Below are 18,406 nucleotides of genomic sequence, written 5' to 3' on the forward strand. Positions count from 1 at the left end.
AATTCAAATATAATATTTATGCATATTTTATGACTGGACAACGCCGAGCGGCCTGCTAGTAGATTTATAAATCTACAACTCTTGCATGAGAAGTTCTACAGCATTGAAGTTATGTCTTTAAAGGTTAAAAGAAATTAAAATAAGGCGCTAACAGTGGCGTTAAAATCTGTGGAGGGATAGTTTTCCATCGTTCAAGACTCATCATATCTTGATTTTCTAAAATATAACAATAAACTAATTATTTAATTATTGGAATTCTTTGAGATAAATAATTTGTATATTTTATTTATTTGCAGACTATTATCCCCATCTTTATAGTTGTTGTTGTTTCACCACATTTCGGCCAACTATTTCTCTGGCCTTCTTCAGGTGGTAAACCGCAATAGGATAGAAATGTTGAATCTCTTAACTGTATCTGCAATAATTACTGCTTTCCATAGTTGTTGTCGTACCACCATGTTTTAGCCAATTAATTCTCTGGCCGGCTTTTGGGTAAGATTGAAACTGTTATCTTCAGACAAAACCGTGGTGAGACGAATACAACTATGGAAGGCGGTAATTACTGAAGATACAGTTAAGAGGTTCAGCATTCTTATCTCATCGCGGTTAACCACCCGAAGAAGGCTGGAGGAATAGTTGGCCGAAAGGTCGTGAAACAACATCTATGAAGATGAGGATATTAGTCTGCAAATCACTAAATAAATAAAATGAACTAATTATCCAGTCATTATAAATTTTGGAACATGGCTTCTAGGTGTAACAATAAAAAATGTGGGTTAGGTTTTGTTTGACTTAGTTTTAGGCGAACTGGTTAAAGAAGAGATGGAAGGTTTTTGTTAAAATTCAGATTTTGTGAAATTTTAACCATAGACTCCAATTAATAAATATTCCTCAAATTTTTTTTTTTTTTTTTACAAAGAAGTCACCTCTTATCAAGGCCCGGAGGCCACTCGAGGATAAGAGTTAATGGGTATACATTAGCCAATGTGATTATAGCGTAGTAAACATAAGTAGTGGGAATTATGTAAATTGGATTACTTAGGGGGGACGGTTCATCAAGAACTTGTTTATGTTGGACTTGAGGACAATCAAATTGTAGTCAGCTGGAAAGCAGGTAATCGGAAGAGAATTCCACAGGCGTGCAGTTCTAAGAAAGAAGCTTTGTTCATGGAATCTACATTTAGGTTTAGGCACAGATAAAGAGTGGGGGAAATTATTGATAGTGGTTTTGGCTAGACGAGTGTTTTTCGTGAAAGTTTGGCAAGGGGGGGCTATAGATTGAAGCTCAGACGAGCACTTTCCATGAAAATAACGATAAAGCAGAGACAGGCGTGCAACGTCTTTTCTGTGGGAAAGAGGTTGCCGGGAAGAAAAATGGGGAATCCCCCACTCAGCTACAAAGTCTATTTTGAACTCTGTCAAGGCAGGAGAAGCTGCTTCTAGCAGCTCCTGCCCAAATGTGGCAACAGTACTCCATCGTTGGCCGTACCTGGCTTTTATATAGGTAGAGAATTGCATCAGGAGTGAGATATCTACTGGAGCGATAGAAGGATCCCACCATTTTTCCAGCAGCCTTAGCAATGGATTTGATGTATGTGTTCCATTTCAGATCAGGAGTAAAGGTCAGAAGCTTGTCAAAACATAGAGCCTCCCCAAGACAAGAGCTATTCATTTCAACTGATCCCAGATGAAGATCAGAGCGGTGGTGATGCAAAGATTACAGTTTGTTTTTAGTATTTTAAAAGATTTTTATAGAGGACATAATATGAGCACAACCTCCCATTTTGAAAATTCAAATATGGATCAAATTTTCATTGAACCTGATCCATATTCATTCGACACCAATTAAGCAAGGTTCCCTGAGGTTCAATTTCAGTGTTTCATTTTTGTATTGAATTTGATCCGTAGTCATTACAGACCAATTAAGCAAGATTCCCTGAATTTTAGTTTCTTCATAAGACCCCTTAAGCATAAGCTTAAAATTCTAATTTAAGCATTTTTTTCTAGAACCGAAATCATATAATTATATTTTGATAAAACATTTGAAGGATTCCAGACATAAAATTTATATATTAATACTTATAATTTTATTTCATGCTCGTAATATCATTTTATAATATTATTATATAATTATAAGTGCAATATGAAATTATAAGTGCAATATGAAATTACAAGTGGAACCTGTGGAACTCTGTTCCGTCTGCCTGCTTCCCTCCGGACTACAACTTGGATGTCTTCAAGTCTAATGTTAACAAATTCCTAATGAGCCGCCCCCCTAATTAAACACTTCATAAAATCTCCTCACTAACGTGATGTACTTACAATAACCCTTATCCCTGAGTGGCTTCCGGGCCTTGATAAGTGGTGATCACTGTGTAAAAAAAAAAAACAAAAAAAACAAGTATAAAATGAAATTGCAAGTATAAAATGAAATATAAAGTATAAATTAAAATTATATTGTAATTTAAATCTTGTAAGAAGACACACACAAAAAAAAAAAATGGTGCAAAAACTGTTACGTTTGGAAAAATAATTTTACCCATCATGGGACGGGGTAGTCTTCCTCTATGTGTGTGTGTGTGTTTGTGTGTGTGTGTGAAACACAGCCAAAAAAAAAAAAAAAAAAGGAGAAGCTGAGAACGTGCACTGTGGCGTACGGATGCATTAATCACACTCAACGCTTGATGAAGATTGGTGAAGGATAGTTCTGCCATTTCTGGTGACCATCTTGTACTGTTGTTTTCGTTTGCTTTATCAAACAATGGCCGCAGACTTCAATGGACTTTTGCTGACTGGCCTCTTGGTTTCGAGTCTGTACCTGGTAGATAAAAAAATAAGATACTCGTTGACGAATGAGAAAAGCAAAATAGCGAAAAGTTGTTCAATTAATGAATATATTTGTGTATAAATAAATAAATAAATAAATAAATTAAACAATAAAACTGATTTATTGAATGATATGGAAAAAAAAATACATAACCCTTTGCTACCAATAACAGAAATATAGCAATACATGCATTTTCATCATCAAAGATTATATATATATATATATATATATATATATAACTACTTCATTTACTTACATAAATTTAATATACGGAAGTATAGATTTATGCGCAAACTTTAAGTATTTACTTCAAAAGTGCTCAATACGTAGGTAGAGCTAGTTAGTAATGTATAAAATATATATGGCGATTAAGCTACACTGAATATTCTGCGTTTCATCCACTGTAGGATTCGTCAGGCATGCCTGACGAATCCTACAGTGGATGAAACGCAGAATATTCAGTGTAGCTTAATCGCCATATATATTTTATAAATTACTATATATATATATATATATATATATATATATATATATATATATATATATATATATATATATATATATATATAAATAAAATGTGTTAAGAAATTCCAACGAAAGAAAGATGTATATTTAATTAAGGGAGTAATCACCAACAATGTGTATTTTTTAACATTATTTTATTATTCCGTGTCTTGGTTTTTCATTGAGAATTATGTTTGGATCATTGTAATAATGTTTTTAAGTCATTGAAATCGTTTTTACGCGCGTTTCAGACGTTCTGTGAAACGTCCTCTTCAGAAATTATTTTCAAATGTGTTGGAGGTGTAAAAATGGCAATTTTCGTAGTTCATTTGAAGTGTTTCCAAGGGGTGGAGGCTTGTAAGTGTTTATTATTCATTGGCATGTTCAATTTTTATTACTCTTTTATTGGGCTTGTCCAGGCTGCTGACCTGGTTGTAGTCACTCTCTCTTTCTGCTAGTGTTTTTTTCTTTTCCTTTAGGGTGGGGTAGGGTGTGTGTGTGCGTGTGTGTGTGTGTGTGTGTGTATGTGTGCGTGCGTGTGTTTGTGTGTGTGTGCGCGCGCGTGTGTGTGCGTGTGTGTGCGTGCGTGTGTGTGCGTGTGTGTGCGTGTGTGTGTTTGCTTTTATTGGTTTGAGAATGTATATACTGTTTTATAGTATTATGAGGTTATTTTCTTCCTTAGGAAGGTGACTGTGATCCGAGGTCGTTACTAATGTGTATGTGTGAGGAGGGGGGGGGCAGCTCTTCTGAAATAAGGGTAGGGGTGCTTTCATTCTATTTTGATATTTATTTTTTGGATTCTTGGATTTTAGTATTGTGATTTTTCGTTTTAGTCTTTTCGGGTATTCCTTATATTATGTTTGTTTAGAAAGAGGGGTGTATTTAAAATATGTATAGGGGATTTTTTAATGTTTCTATTTATTTGTCTCCCCATGTGGGTATGGCCAGACCTAGGATCGGTTCCTAGTGTGGGGGAGATTTTGTTCCCCAGAGGGGGGGGGGCAATTGGAGAGGGTATAGGTATGGGAGGGGGATGATAGAAGGGATGATAGTTGTTTCAGTCATGAGGGGGTTCTCCTCCACTGACTGAGGAGGAAGCAAGGTGTTGGAACAGATATTATACTATGGTTCTAGGTGTTTCCTAGTGTTGTCGGTTTCGAGGTTAAGTAGGGTTGGTATTGTTCAGTGTGTTGTATTAGAGATAGGGGTGTTATGTCTGTGTGTGGTTGTATGCGTGCACGTGTGTGTGTTTTAATGTGTTGGTTCTGATTTATGTGTGGGTGTGTATATATGTATGTGTATGGATGTGCATGCGAGTGTACCTTGCATTTCATGTTTTTGTGTGATGATATTAGGCTCTGTTCAGTTCAGGAGTGAATCTGGTGATGAAGTTTTCACTGGGTAAGTAAATTAAAAGTAATTGTCTGTTTGGAAGATTGGCATTATCTTGAAGCTGTTTCCACTGCATGTGTGTACGTGTTTTGAAACATAGAGGTGTCTGTTATCTGCAATTTTGATGTTGCTCTTATGTAAGGCCACTCTATTGCTGAAATTTTTGGTGGCGCCTATGTAGGATTTGTTGCATGTTGTGCATCTTAGTGCATATACTACATTTCTGGAGGTGCAATTTAGATCCTTTTTTATTTTGAATGTTTATGTTGGGTTTTTGAATGTGTATGTGTTACCTTCTATTATTATGTCACATACTCCATATCGCGGTTTGTTGCATTTTGTAACCCCTTTTGTAGTATGTGGGACGAGTTTTGAGGAAGTTAGGATGTGTTTTAAGTTTTTGGGTTGGCGTTTGCTTTTTATTATTTTTGTTGTTTTAAGTATGTTGTTTAGTTTGTCGTTCTGATTGAGGAGGATAAGGTTTTTTTGTTATCTGTGTGAATAGTTCTGGGTTGTTTGTGTTGTGTGTAGAGACGTATGCTAAAATTTGTTCTTTGTTGCGTTCTTTTGGGGTTCTTAGTTGATCTATTGGAATTTTTTCAGTCAGTTCAATACCTTTCTGTATTAGTGGTAGTGGATATCCTCTTTTCCGCAGTGCTATTTGTAGTTGATTCAGTCTAGTTGAACGGAGGTGTCTGTCTGTTACTATGGTGCAGACTCTACGTGCTAGGGAGTAGGGTATTGATTTTAGACAGTTTTTAGGATGGTGGCTTTTGAAGTGGAGGTATTGTTGAGTGTCTGTGGGTTTGTGGTAGATGTCTGTGATTATGTTGTTGTTTTTTATTGTTACTAGGATGTCTGGGAAAGGTAGTTCTGTGGGGCTATATATATATATACCTTTTTATATTTTTACCTAAATGCGAGATTGGGAATAATTTTCCCTTTGACCAATTTGGTACCCCCTAAGATTCAGATAGATTAAGCTAGATGCATAAGCCACTCTGATGAGTCGTAGACGACGAAACACGTGTTAGTGGATAATTATATTTAAAAAAAATGATATATATATAATGAGTAAAAAAATTACTAATTGTGAATTATCAATCAGTTTCAAAAGGAAAAACAAACAAAATCATTGTTTTTCATTTTGAAACTGATTGATAATTTACAATTATAATTTTTTTACTCTATATTAATATAGCTCTAGGATACATATACCTATCGAGCTTATTATATATCTACAGTGCTATGAACACCGTTCTTTTAAAAATATTAATACATTTATTAATACATTAAGATAGACTCTGTCCTTCAGACTCCAGGTCTTATTCCCTAGGATTTTTCATCTGAATTCTATCAGTGTCTTATCTCGCTTATATATATATATATATATATATATATATATATATATATATATATATCCTAGAAGGCCGGCCGGCGTTGGCTGGTCGTAAAATACGTATAAATATTATATTTTAATTAATATGTATATAGTAATTAATATGTATATATTAATTAATATATATATGCTAGCAGAGTGACCCGACGTTGCCCGGGATTGAATGAGGATCAACGAATTTTTCACACTTTCAATACTGTTATTGTCATCGAAATCAGTGAAATCACCCATTTTTCAATCAAATCGATTGATTGAATACTCTAGTCAGTGACCTACCACAGTTCGTTTACATTGCACTGTAGAGAACTTATTGTTGATTTTATGAAGTTATTTTTATATAATGGGTTGAATTAAAGTTTAAAATGCAAAAGTCGAGTATCATGGCTCAATTGTGCTCTAAACCGAACTATTCATTATTAATTTTATATGCTGCGCCCTTCTGATTGTGCAGTGATTATATATCTCAAATGTACTTGTGATGTTAGGCTGTACAAGGGTGTTAACTTTGGTCAAAATCGGACTGTTCCTTCTGTAATCAGATTTTTTTGATTTTCAATACTTATTGGAGGCATTCTGATACAAAACCTATCTAAGAACTATCCCAGACACATGAAGTACATTTATGTGAAATAATCGGCCGAGTCGTTTCAGAGTCCATAAGGAACTCTATCTCTCTTTCTCTCTCTGTCTCTGTCTCACACACACATACACACACACACGCACACACACACACACACATGCATACGCGCACACGCACACACGCACACACACACATTAGTATATAAAAGATGTTAACTTTTAGGAGTAGCAACCTTTAAATAATTTGGATCTTTTTAATAATAAATATGTGCACTTTTTTCTCTGAGGATTCCTTTTTAACTGTAAAATTCGAACCTCGTTTGATTGTATGGTGAAATAATTATCATGGACATGCAACAAATTATAATAACAATTTATACAAGTATATAATAATAATAATAATAATAATAATAATAATAATAATAATAATAATAATGATGATGATAATAATAATAATGATAATAATAATAATGATAATAATAATATATAATGATAATTATGATAATAATAATAATGATAATAATGATAATAATAATAATGATGATAATAATAATAATAATATATAATAATAATGATGATGATAATAATAATGATGATAATAATAATAATAATATATAATAATAATGATGATGATAATAATAATTAAAAAAATAATGATAATAATAATAATCATCATCATAATAATAATATATAATAATAATAATAATAATGATGATAATAATAATATATAATAATAATGATGATGATGATGATGATAATAATAATATATAATAATAATGATGATTATGATGATGATAATAATAATAATAATGATAATAATAATAATATATAATAATAATATATAATAATAATAATAAAAGGCAAAACATGAAACACTACATGGAACAAAGAACACTGAAACCGCATATCTATAAGCTCTCTAGCCCAACCCTTCCCCCATTGCCACATCACCTCCACTCCCAAAAAAGAGCAAGACCAAATAGTCAAGGAGGAAAGAAAGACCGATGAACTGACCAGATCTCAGCCGAATAACTGGGATCTTGGGGAGGCTAATGCCACTCCAATCCCAGCAAAGACCAATAGCTGCTGCCAACGAGAAATAATTGGCAGGCAGCTGTTGAGATGATGCAAATTTATTTGCAAATTTTATCGAAAGAGGAGGAGAGTACTGGAAACCTTTTTGTCACTCAGCTTCCAGTGAACACCATAGGTTGTTTTCAGGGAAAGATATCCGAAGACCTGCGTGAAAGCTCCTTGTGAGCCAATAATAATAATCTTTAAGAACAATATATAATAATATGATGATGAAACTCCAGTCAATTTCGACATATGAGGTCTGCCACAATAACTAAGTTGTCTGGAAATCCACACAAATGATTTGTTTATAGTGGTGAAGGCTTTATGCAGGACCAACCACACTTTTTGGTACTACTGCTAATCTCGGCCGGTGCAATGGCTGCCACAAGACAGTACAGACAATGAATCTCAGGTTTTGCATCAGTTTTCCTCCTCCTAGATGCATGTCTTAGCGAAGACGGAAGGTGCATCTCTCCCAGCAGATTAAACACACCTGTAGATACCAACCTGGAAATTTTTATGCCCCGGCGCAATATATATAGCGTCTAGCATTCCCAAATGATCACCCATATGGTACTGGTCAGGTTCATCGTTGCTTATACTTCGGGGATCTGATGAGAACCGATGTGACAACATGGTTATGCTGTATAATAATAATAATGATAATGATGATGATGATGATAATGATGATGATAATAATAATAATAATGTATACCGCTAGTTTTTAGCTAGTCTGAGAAATTGTCTTCAGATAGATGGGCTGTCACATAGTCTCCTTTCAATTGAGTGACTGTAGGATCAGGTGGTCTTTGTCCTGGAGAGCTTCCTTGCACTTTGAACAGATTGGGGAATCTTGTCTCCACCTGTAGTGTCTTGTTCTGATCCGGTTTGCGGCTACCCACTGCTTCCTACTATTTGTAGCAAAACCCGGGAGGCAGAAAGTTGGATCTTCAATGATGCTCCCTCCTTTGAGAGTATTGTTTCTTTATTCTTCCTTCCTTTTATCAACTGAGTACCGAAAGCCCATCTACAACTCAAAAGTAAAAAAATTCGACTCAGTGATAAAAGGAAAGAGGAATAAAGAAACAATACTGGGGTATCTTTTAAAATTTGTGGGATTGGTAAATCCCTGGTGTCTTCCTCGACGTTTTGAATCCATTTTTGAATTGCTTATTCCCTCCTTATATGGGCTGGTGCGATTGAGCTTGCTACTGGTAGTCATTGTGTTGAGGTTGACTCCAGACATCCTGAGGTAATATGCATGTGTCAATTGATCTTGTGTGTTTGTGCTGAGACCATGCTGGGATGCAGTATTCTGCAACAATGTAGCAGAGTGCAACTGTTGTTGTGTTGTATATGGAAGGGACAGATTCCAGTAATTAGAGAAACAAAGTAAATAGGATTGAAAATAATATTTATTAAAGGAAAAGGCTAGAATCGAACCCAATATTCAAGAGTTGAAAAAAAAAATACATTTTGCAATTTAGATGCAATCCTAGGAATGTTGAGCAATTGTCCATTGTGTTAGAAATAACGATACAACTAGAGGTCAGATATCGGACAATGTAAGTTAAGGAATGTCTTTGTTTTGCCAAAAACGTGATGGACATATGTGTACGTAAATCCATATGTGTACGTAAACATTCACGTGGTTGAGCACGTTTCTGACATAACAAAGAAAGATAGATTACAATATATTCAGTTAAGTTAGAGTCGGTCGGCAGACGGAGCAGCCAGAGGGGAGTTGAGTTGAGAGTTAGAGTCGGAAGAGTGAGTTAGACGAACTCCCTTTCGGAAGCGAACCAGAAAGGGAGGCAAGAAAATGTAATTCTGCAAGGCATCGAATACTTGATCATCATCTCATCCAGCTCCAATAAATCTTCATGTTATAAGTAAGCGTTTGTCTTCGTTTGTCATCCACCGCAATGTAATGTGCTTTGTCTTTCACCTTTGTAAATGAACATAAAATACCCTTCCAAAGTGTTAACCGTCTGTCCCCATCATCAATAATGTAATCTCCCTTCTCCGTGTTAAAAAGAACTGTCCATCTCACATCTCTCTCAGCCTTCTTCTATAAATATGAATGCCCCCAAAATTGTCATCACCGTAGTGTAAATGTCTCATCCTCCCTTATATCTTGTTCCTGTTATGTATCCACACTACTCAACAGTTGTTCTGCACGAAGGATCAGCACTTTGAAATAATGTGCAGGCTTTAAAACTAAGAATGATCCACCCAGGCGATCAGATTTTCTGAATTCCCTCCTGAGTAATTGTTCTATACCGTCATAACGGGAATACAAATACAAATAATAATAATAATAATAATAATAATAATAATAATAATAATAATAATAAAAATTATAATAACAATTTATACAATAATAATTAATATTCTACTAACCTTTTGGTTTGATTTTAGTTGCCTGGTAATCTGCATACATATCCCTGTTCAAAAATATATAACAAGTACACGTTAATGCATTTATGCTTTTTGTGGACTGTTATCCTCATCTTCACGGTTGCTGTAGCTTTACCACGTTTCGGCCAACTCATCCTCTGGCCTTCTGCAGGTTATTAACCGTGACGAGATAAAGATTGTATGAAGAATCACCCGAAGAAGGCCAGAGGATGAGTTGGCCGAAACGTGGTAAAGCAACAACAACTATGAAGATGAGGATTACAAAAAAGGTCCGCAAAAAGAATGAATGCATAAATTATGAAGCATCATCTCCAAGGATACCAAAAAAAAAAAAAGAAAAGAAAAGAAAAGAAAAAAAAATAATAATAAAAAGGTCCGCAAAAAGAATGAATGCATAAATTATGAAGCATCATCTCCAAGGATACCAAAAAAAAAAAAAAAAAGAAAAGAAAAGAAAAAAAAATAATAATAAAAAGGTCCGCAAAAAGAATGAATGCAGAAATTATGAAGCATCATCTCCAAGGATACCAAAAAATAAAGAAAAGAAAAGGGGGAAAAAATAATAAAAACCAAGTACACGTTTCTATAAAAAATACAAAAGTGATTTTATTATAATTTATACAGTGTCCTTTATAATTCATTGCTGCAGGATCTATTAAAACGGCGAATAAAACCAACAATCTTAGTTCCTATTTACAATGCCTCCCCACGGGACAGAGTTAGACACTAGGGTCGTTTTTTAACGTGGAGAAAAGGAACAAAAATAAAAATTGTCTCAGTCGTGAAGGACTTCTCCTCCACTGACAGAGAATTGAAGTGCAGCATCTGAAGAACAGATGGTATTTATTTGCTCCCCCACTGAGCAAATTAGGCACAAGGCCGTTTTTAATGTGAGGTAAAAACCAGCTCCCCTAAAAGTAGGCAAAAAGGGGGCACTCTGGTTACCAAAAATAATAATTGTCCCAGTATAGAGGGTTTCCCCTCCATTGACTGGTACAAATTATCTTAAGTGCAGTATCTGCCGGAACAGATACTACACTTTGATCTTGTCCTGAACAATCTTAGTTCTGTCAAATCAGCCAGAGTTACTTACCTACTAATATACTTGCAAAAGACTTAAAGCCTCCTTTCTCAACAACTATGAAAATATGTGGACATGGATCCAAGGTGCAACGGATAAAGTGCTAAGTTTGAATCAGTTTTATATGACAGTCTTCTTGTGGATGAAGTTTCGATCCTCAATTCAGGTGATACGATATAATACAAATTACTTAAGACCTCTCTCTGGTCATGATTGATGAAACGAGAACAATCTACCCTGAAAAATTAGATAAGGGCCTCCATTCAAAATCTGTACAGATTCTTGAGTTTTAGATAAAGATTGCAGAAAAAATTCCCAATGTTATGGCATCGAAATGTTGATAACTCAAAAACCATTTATCTGATCAAGTTGAAATTGTGCATAATAGTTATTGTTAGCCTCACATCTATACATCAAATTTGAAAAAATTGGACGTTGAAATTCAGTAAAAATTTCGACCATGACCGAACTTGTTAAACTCAAAGGTCAAGGTCATACGATATGAAGGACTTCATTAATTAAAATATGGGCGAAGTAGCGATTCTCTGTAACATTTTGAATAACAAAACAGAAGTTCTTTATACACTTGTTTTTGTCGCATTTAATGAGTAGTTGGCGATCGTCTCGTCTGTTTAATTAAGATGAATAAAACTCTTCACACGTAGGAAAGACACAAGGAGACATTCGCCGAGTTTTCTTCAAGGTTTCATTTGAAGAGCATGAGCTTAGGAGAAAAAGAGAAACTAATGTTATTGTACCTATTTACTATGCCTCCCCACGGGACAGAGTTAGACACCAGGGTCGTTTTTTAACGTGGAGAAAAGGTACAAAAATAAAAAATTGTCTCAGTCGTGAAGGACTGATCCTCCACTGAAAGAGAACAAGAAATGGAAGTGCAGCATCTGAAGAACAGATGGTATTTATTTGCTCCCCCACCGAGCAAATTAGGCACAAGGCCGATTTTTAAAGTGAGGAGTGAAGGGGAAATGGGGACCAACTCCCCGGGGAGTAGGGGAGCTGGATAGTGACAATTGGTATGAAGGGTCGCCCCTACATTGACCAAGGTCTTATATGTGGAGTTGCCCCCACATATGGTCTTTGCTTGCAGTATCTACCGGAACAGATGGTATTTATTTGCTCCCCCACCGAGCAAATTAGGCACAAGGCCGATTTTTAATGTGAGGAGTGAAGGGAGGGGGAAGGGAAAAAGGGGACCAGCTCCCGAGAGGTGGGAAATGGGAGCTGGTTAAAGGTCAGACATGTGGGGTTGCCCCCACATCTGGTCTTTGCTAGTCATAGCTAGTCATAGCTTGCAGTATCTGCCGGAACAGATGGTATTTATTTGCTCCCCCACCGAGCAAATTAGGCACAAGGCCGATTTTTAATGTGAGGAGTGAAGGGAGGGGGAAGGGGAAAAGGGGACCAGCTCCCGAGAGGTGGGAAATGGAAGCTGGTTAAAGGTCAGACATGTGGGGTTGCCCCCACATCTGGTCTTTGCTAGTCATAGCTAGTCATAGCTAATCATAGCTTGCAGCATCTGCCGGAACAGATGGTATTTATTTGCTCCCCCACTGAGCAAATTAGGCACAAGGCCGATTTTTAATGTGAGGAGTGAAGGGGAAATGGGGACCAGCTCCCCGGGGAGTAGGGGAGCTGGATAGTGACAATTGGTATGAAGGGTTGCCCCTACATTGACCAAGGTCTTATATGTGAGGGTGCCCCCACATATGGTCTTTGCTTGCAGTATCTGCCGGAACAGATACTACACTTTGATCTTGGCAATGTTATTGTAGCTAGTTATTTACTTCATGAATTTTAATTGTCGTCGTTTCGTCTAGTGGTTACTGTATAAAGAAAATTCTTTTCATGAAGAAAGATGACACAAATAGGTGTTTGCTGAGTTTTCTCTAAAGTTTTATTTTGGAGAAAATGAGAGAGAAAGAGGAGGAGACGGAGGGAGGGGGAGAGGGATGAGAAGGACATCTTTCTTCATTGCTTTCAGGATGCTCTCTGCCGACCAACCGTGATTCTCAAAGGGAATGAAGTAGTTCTTCAGGAAACAGATGAAATTAATGCGCCCTGTAAGCTAATTGTTCAATGTGTAATCAAATCGCCAAACAGGGACGTAAAAAAAAAAAAGAAAAAAAAAAAAGAAGTCATTATTTATAACTGCTTTGGCCTTCGGGCAAGGATCAAAGTGTATTATCTGTTCTGATGCTACACTTCGATTTTTTGTTCTCGGTTAGTGGAGGAGAAATCCTTCACGACTGAGACAATTTTGAATTTTTGTTCCTTTTCTCCACATTAAAAAACGACCATGGTGTCTAACTCTGCCCTCGTGGGGAGGCAAACTAAATAGGTACATCATAAAGACTAATAGTATTCACTTACATAAAATCTTATATTAGACTAGCAGGGAGGGAGGGAGGGACGCCCTTGGCGTAAAATACGCTAAAATATGATATTTTAATTTGTTCAGATTTCCTATATATTATTATAGAGCCGTGATTTAAAAAGTAAAAAGAAAGTATTTAGGTGCCATCAGCTAGAATCGAAACCGAAACAGTAGCATTCAAAACTGGTGACGTTACCACTGTACGAATGTGACACGCATATAAACTGATTAAAGTTAAAAATTAAAAAATAAACTAAGATAAATGTACAAAATGTTTAACGATTTTTTTAATTTTGACCCCATTTTTGACCCCTTAAAAACTATTTTAACCGGCTAAAGACCCATAAAAGAACGGCCCATAAAAATTCCAATCATGTGAGCCCCCTAGCACCACTCTGCAACTTTTAGTTTCGGAGGAGATAGAGTAGAGTTTGAAAATATGGAGACAGACAGACCGACCGACAGACAGACAGCCGTTTTTTATATTAGATTTGATTAAACATCCAACAGTTTATAAACATTAGTAAACAGAAAACGCGAATATTCAAACAGTGAAAAGTTCTGTTTCGATTCATATGATTGACGTTTTTTATTGGTATGACCTATCGTAAGCTATATTTTATGACGTGCGGTGGGAACTGGTTTACGAGTTAGCTCACACGACTTACTATAAACAAAACAATCGTAAATTAAAACCACTCATTCCCATCAGCCATGTTGGCATTCAGTACTAAAACCTGACATAGGGATATGGGACAAGAAGGAGAAAGAAGCAACCCTAGTAGAAGTCAGTGTCCTCCAATGATGCTTGATTAAAAAGAGCTGGGATGGAAAAGATAACGAAATACCAAGGTCTTATGTACGACATGAAAAGAAACTGGAATCTTAGGAAGATTTCTATCATTCAAGCTATTATAAGAGCAACTGGACTCATGAAAAATGACTTCAAACACTACCTGGCAAATATACCCGGTAAACCAAGTGCAAGAGAGATTCAAGCAATTACATTTAAAGAGACAGTCAGAATCTTAAAAATGTCTCTCAGTTGGAATATCTGAGTTAGAGGGTGAATATTTTGCATCCGAGAGAGAGTGCTCCATCCCCAGCTGGAACAAACTGATAAGAAAATTAAAAAGACAAAAACAATTAATGACAGTCTTTTAACTTGCAATGCATCAGTTAATTGGCAAGTATTGATAAAATTATTGATTGAAACAAGATCATTTTTTTTTTATAAAATCATAAATTCCTACCAATATAATCTTAGCAGTGTTCATCTCTATTTTTATACTCGGTGCTACCAGATCAGGCTGTCTGAAGATACTGGCTTTCTGACCTAAAATGCACCAAACGTTGATGTTATTGTTTTTTTTATTTCCCTTTGCAGAACTCAATCATGTTCTGCACAGTCAAAAACAAAAAACAACAATTTTTCTATAACCCCCTCCCTGCAATAAACAAAAAGTAAACGAAAACAAACCAAACTAAACACCATGAATAAATATTTAAAAATATAAAGAACTTGAAGCATAAAAACTTTTTCAAAAATTATTGAATCCGACATTAAATAACTTGAAAAGGGTTGATATGCCGTAAAGTAAAATAATCAAACACTATTTTTTATAAAGTTATAAAGTAGATGTAATGAAAGTCCTTGCGAAATTTTTAATTTTGATTTCAACTGATATACTTTCAAATAAGTTTTCGTTATAATACCTTTACTTTATATATTATTTTAAAGAGCGTTTTTCGCGCTATCTAATAGTTTAAATGTAAATCGTTTTAAAACAATTGTGCCTTCTTTTCGGAACATTGAATACAAGATAGAAAAAAGCAAATTCGCACAATTTTTTTTATTTCAATTCAAGCTCGGCCAAAAAGTTGCCGAAACAGCTTGCGATATCAACGAAGCCTTTGGCTCAGGAACCACTACTGAACACACAGCACAATGGTGGTTTAAGAAATTTTGTGGCAATGACGAGAGCCTTGAAGATTATGAACATCGTGGTCGGCCATCGGATATTGACAACGATCAATTAAGCACCTTAGGTGAAGCCAATCCACACATAACTGTTGAAAAACTTGCTTCTAAATTAGATGTAACGTATACAACGATTTCCAACCACTTAAGAGAGATTGGAAAGGCAAAAAAACTTGATAAATGAGTGCTTCACGAATTGAAGAACAATCAAAATAACGCCATTATGAGGTGTCATCTTCCCTTCTTTTATGCAATAAGAACGACCCGTTTTTCAACTGGGTTTTGACTTGCGATGAAAAGTGAGTTCTTTACAACAACCAGTGACACTCAGCTAAGTGGTTAGAGTCTAATGAAGCTCGACGACACTTCCTGAAGCCAGAGTTGCACCAAAAGAAGGTCATGTTGACTGTTTGATGGTCTCTGACCGCTCTCATGGATTACAATTTTTTTTTTAACTGCTGATGCTATTCTCTATCTATATAAGAGCCAGGTACGTCCAAGGATGGAATATTGTTGCCACATCTGGGCAGGAGCTGCTAGAAAGGACTTGTCCTGCCTTGATAGAGTTCAAAATAGACTTTGTAGCCTCGTAGGAGATGTCCTTTTCTCTTCCTTACAACCTCTATCTCACAGAAGAGATGTTGCGAGTTTGTCTCTGATGTATCGTTATTTTCATGGAAGGTGTTCAACTGAGCTTCAATCTATGGTCCCCCCTCGCCAAACTTTCACAAGAAACACTCGTCTAGCTGTACACACTATCAATAATTCCCCCCACTCTTTATCTGTGCCTAAACCTAAACGTAGATTCCATGAACAAAGCTTCTTTCTTAGAACTGCACGCCTGTGGAATTATCTTCCGTTTTCCTGCTTTCCAGCTGACTACAATATGGTTGTGTTCAAGTCTAACGTAAATAAGTTCTTGATGAGCCGTTCTATATAGGTTATCAAATTTACCAAATTTTCATTACTAATGATTACTATATTGTCCAATGTCTACTGTATACTCTTTAACCCTTATCCTTGAGTGGCCTCTTGGCCTTGATAAGTGGTGATGCCTATGTTATCCTTCAACAGAGAGAGACACAGACTACTAACATATCTGTTGAATTGTGTAACCTATTAATGTAAAAAAAAACACAACAACTTTAATGATGAGTGGGAATCGGAAAAATCAATCAGTGCACAATCTAGTTTAATCGGAAATAGCGAAACGGGGGAATCATCAGTATAAAAAAATATTATAAAAACAACGTGTTATATAAGTTTCCTTTCCATTACAGGGTGGAACAATAAAATTATCGCTCTAGAAAAGACATGATTCCATTTCCGCTTGATGATAACCGTGCCCAGGGTGATGAAAACAAAGTTTCCAGCCACGGTTACGGTCTTTGGTATGGTTTCAAGTGAGGACCACATCATGCCACCTCACATCTTTGAAGTCGGCTTGAAAGTCAGCACCAAAGTGTACCTGGATGTGCTAAAGAGTATGGTGTTCCCCAGGTGCAATCAGGTGGCCGCTAGTAGACCCTGGGTGTGGCAGCAGAACTCAGCACTGGCTCACGTCTAAAGAGACCCAGGCTTGGTTTCAGAACGAGTGCTACAATGTTTTACCCTTTAAAAAAAAATTTTTTTTTTTTAATTAAATTTTCACCCCAAACAAGGCACAGTGCCACTTTGAAGCAGGGGGCTATTATCAGGGACTTAATTAGCAGGGGCATTATGAAGGGAGATGAGTAGAAAGATGTTTTCTCACTGCCCCCCTCCTCCGCCAACCTGAACCCGGTGGGCTAATTTATTTGGTCATATGTCAAGAACATCACTAACATAATCTCCCACCACACCAGAGCCAGCCTGATCTGCCAAGTATTTGCCGAGCTCCCACTGGTGCTCGTGGAAAAAGCATGCTCCTAGTTCCAGACCCTGCTTGGAGGTAGTGATTGAGGCTGAAAGCTGGTACATTGAATAAATGTCAGCTCTACTACATAATTAAGTTACATGAATTGATTTTTTATTTCAATAAAAATTTTAAAACAAAGTTGCAATGTTGTTTTCTTTAGGGCGACAACGTTATCGTTTCACCTGGTTTCAAGTTCAACCTGATCAAACGTTGCCTGTTTCTCTTACCTGTAAGCTATTGATTGTGATAAGAAAATCCGAGCCAACTGAATTTCTTTCATCAGCCTTCGAAGGTCATCTCCTTCGAACTCAGGAAGGTGAGGATACTGGAACAAAATGGAGGAAAAAGAATGGGTTAGTTTAAGAAAATAAAGATTATTTTAAATGAATTATATTGTGTGATTGATTATATTGATTACATTGATTATATTGAAATCATGATTGAGAATTAGAAGCGTTAATTTCTCAGTTAAAGATGATCCCCCAGTAATGGCAGGACGAAACCAACATGACTGTAAAGAAATATAACAATTTAGAAATAAAACCATTTATGACAGAGTATGGCACGATGGTCTTCTCAGGAAAATCAGATCATATGATATCACTGAACGAATACTTATCATAATTAAATCCTTCTTAAGTAAGAGAAGAATCCAGGTTGTCCTCGATGGTCGTACATCTAAATAATAGGATATAAATGCGAGTACCTCAGGAGTCTATCCTTGGACCTTTATTATTCCTAATATCCATAAATGACTTTGCTGATAAAATTGTCTCTGAGATGGACATATTTGCTAATTACATCACGGTCTATAACAGGCATGAGGGGAAAACAAATGAACACAAATCTAAAG

General features: G+C 36.0%; 1 protein-coding gene across 1 annotated transcript in view; it reads right to left on the minus strand.

The window, feature by feature from the left end:
* Positions 1-2,422: 2,422 nt before the first annotated feature.
* The window catches only part of LOC145285890 (von Willebrand factor A domain-containing protein 3A-like), a 333,383-nt gene continuing 317,399 nt past the window's right edge, over positions 2,423-18,406 (minus strand). Inside the window, exons 31-33 of the mRNA XM_080134354.1 lie at positions 17,781-17,878; positions 10,182-10,225; positions 2,423-2,818 (exon numbers count right to left, since the gene is read on the minus strand). Coding sequence (XP_079990480.1) covers positions 2,775-2,818; positions 10,182-10,225; positions 17,781-17,878 — 186 coding nt within the window. The 3' untranslated portion in view covers positions 2,423-2,774. The remainder of the gene's footprint in view (positions 2,819-10,181; positions 10,226-17,780; positions 17,879-18,406) is intronic.

This window comes from Euprymna scolopes, chromosome 10, assembly GCF_053919585.1.
Source record: "Euprymna scolopes isolate OS-2025 chromosome 10, ASM5391958v1, whole genome shotgun sequence".
Lineage (NCBI taxonomy): Eukaryota > Metazoa > Mollusca > Cephalopoda > Sepiida > Sepiolidae > Euprymna > Euprymna scolopes.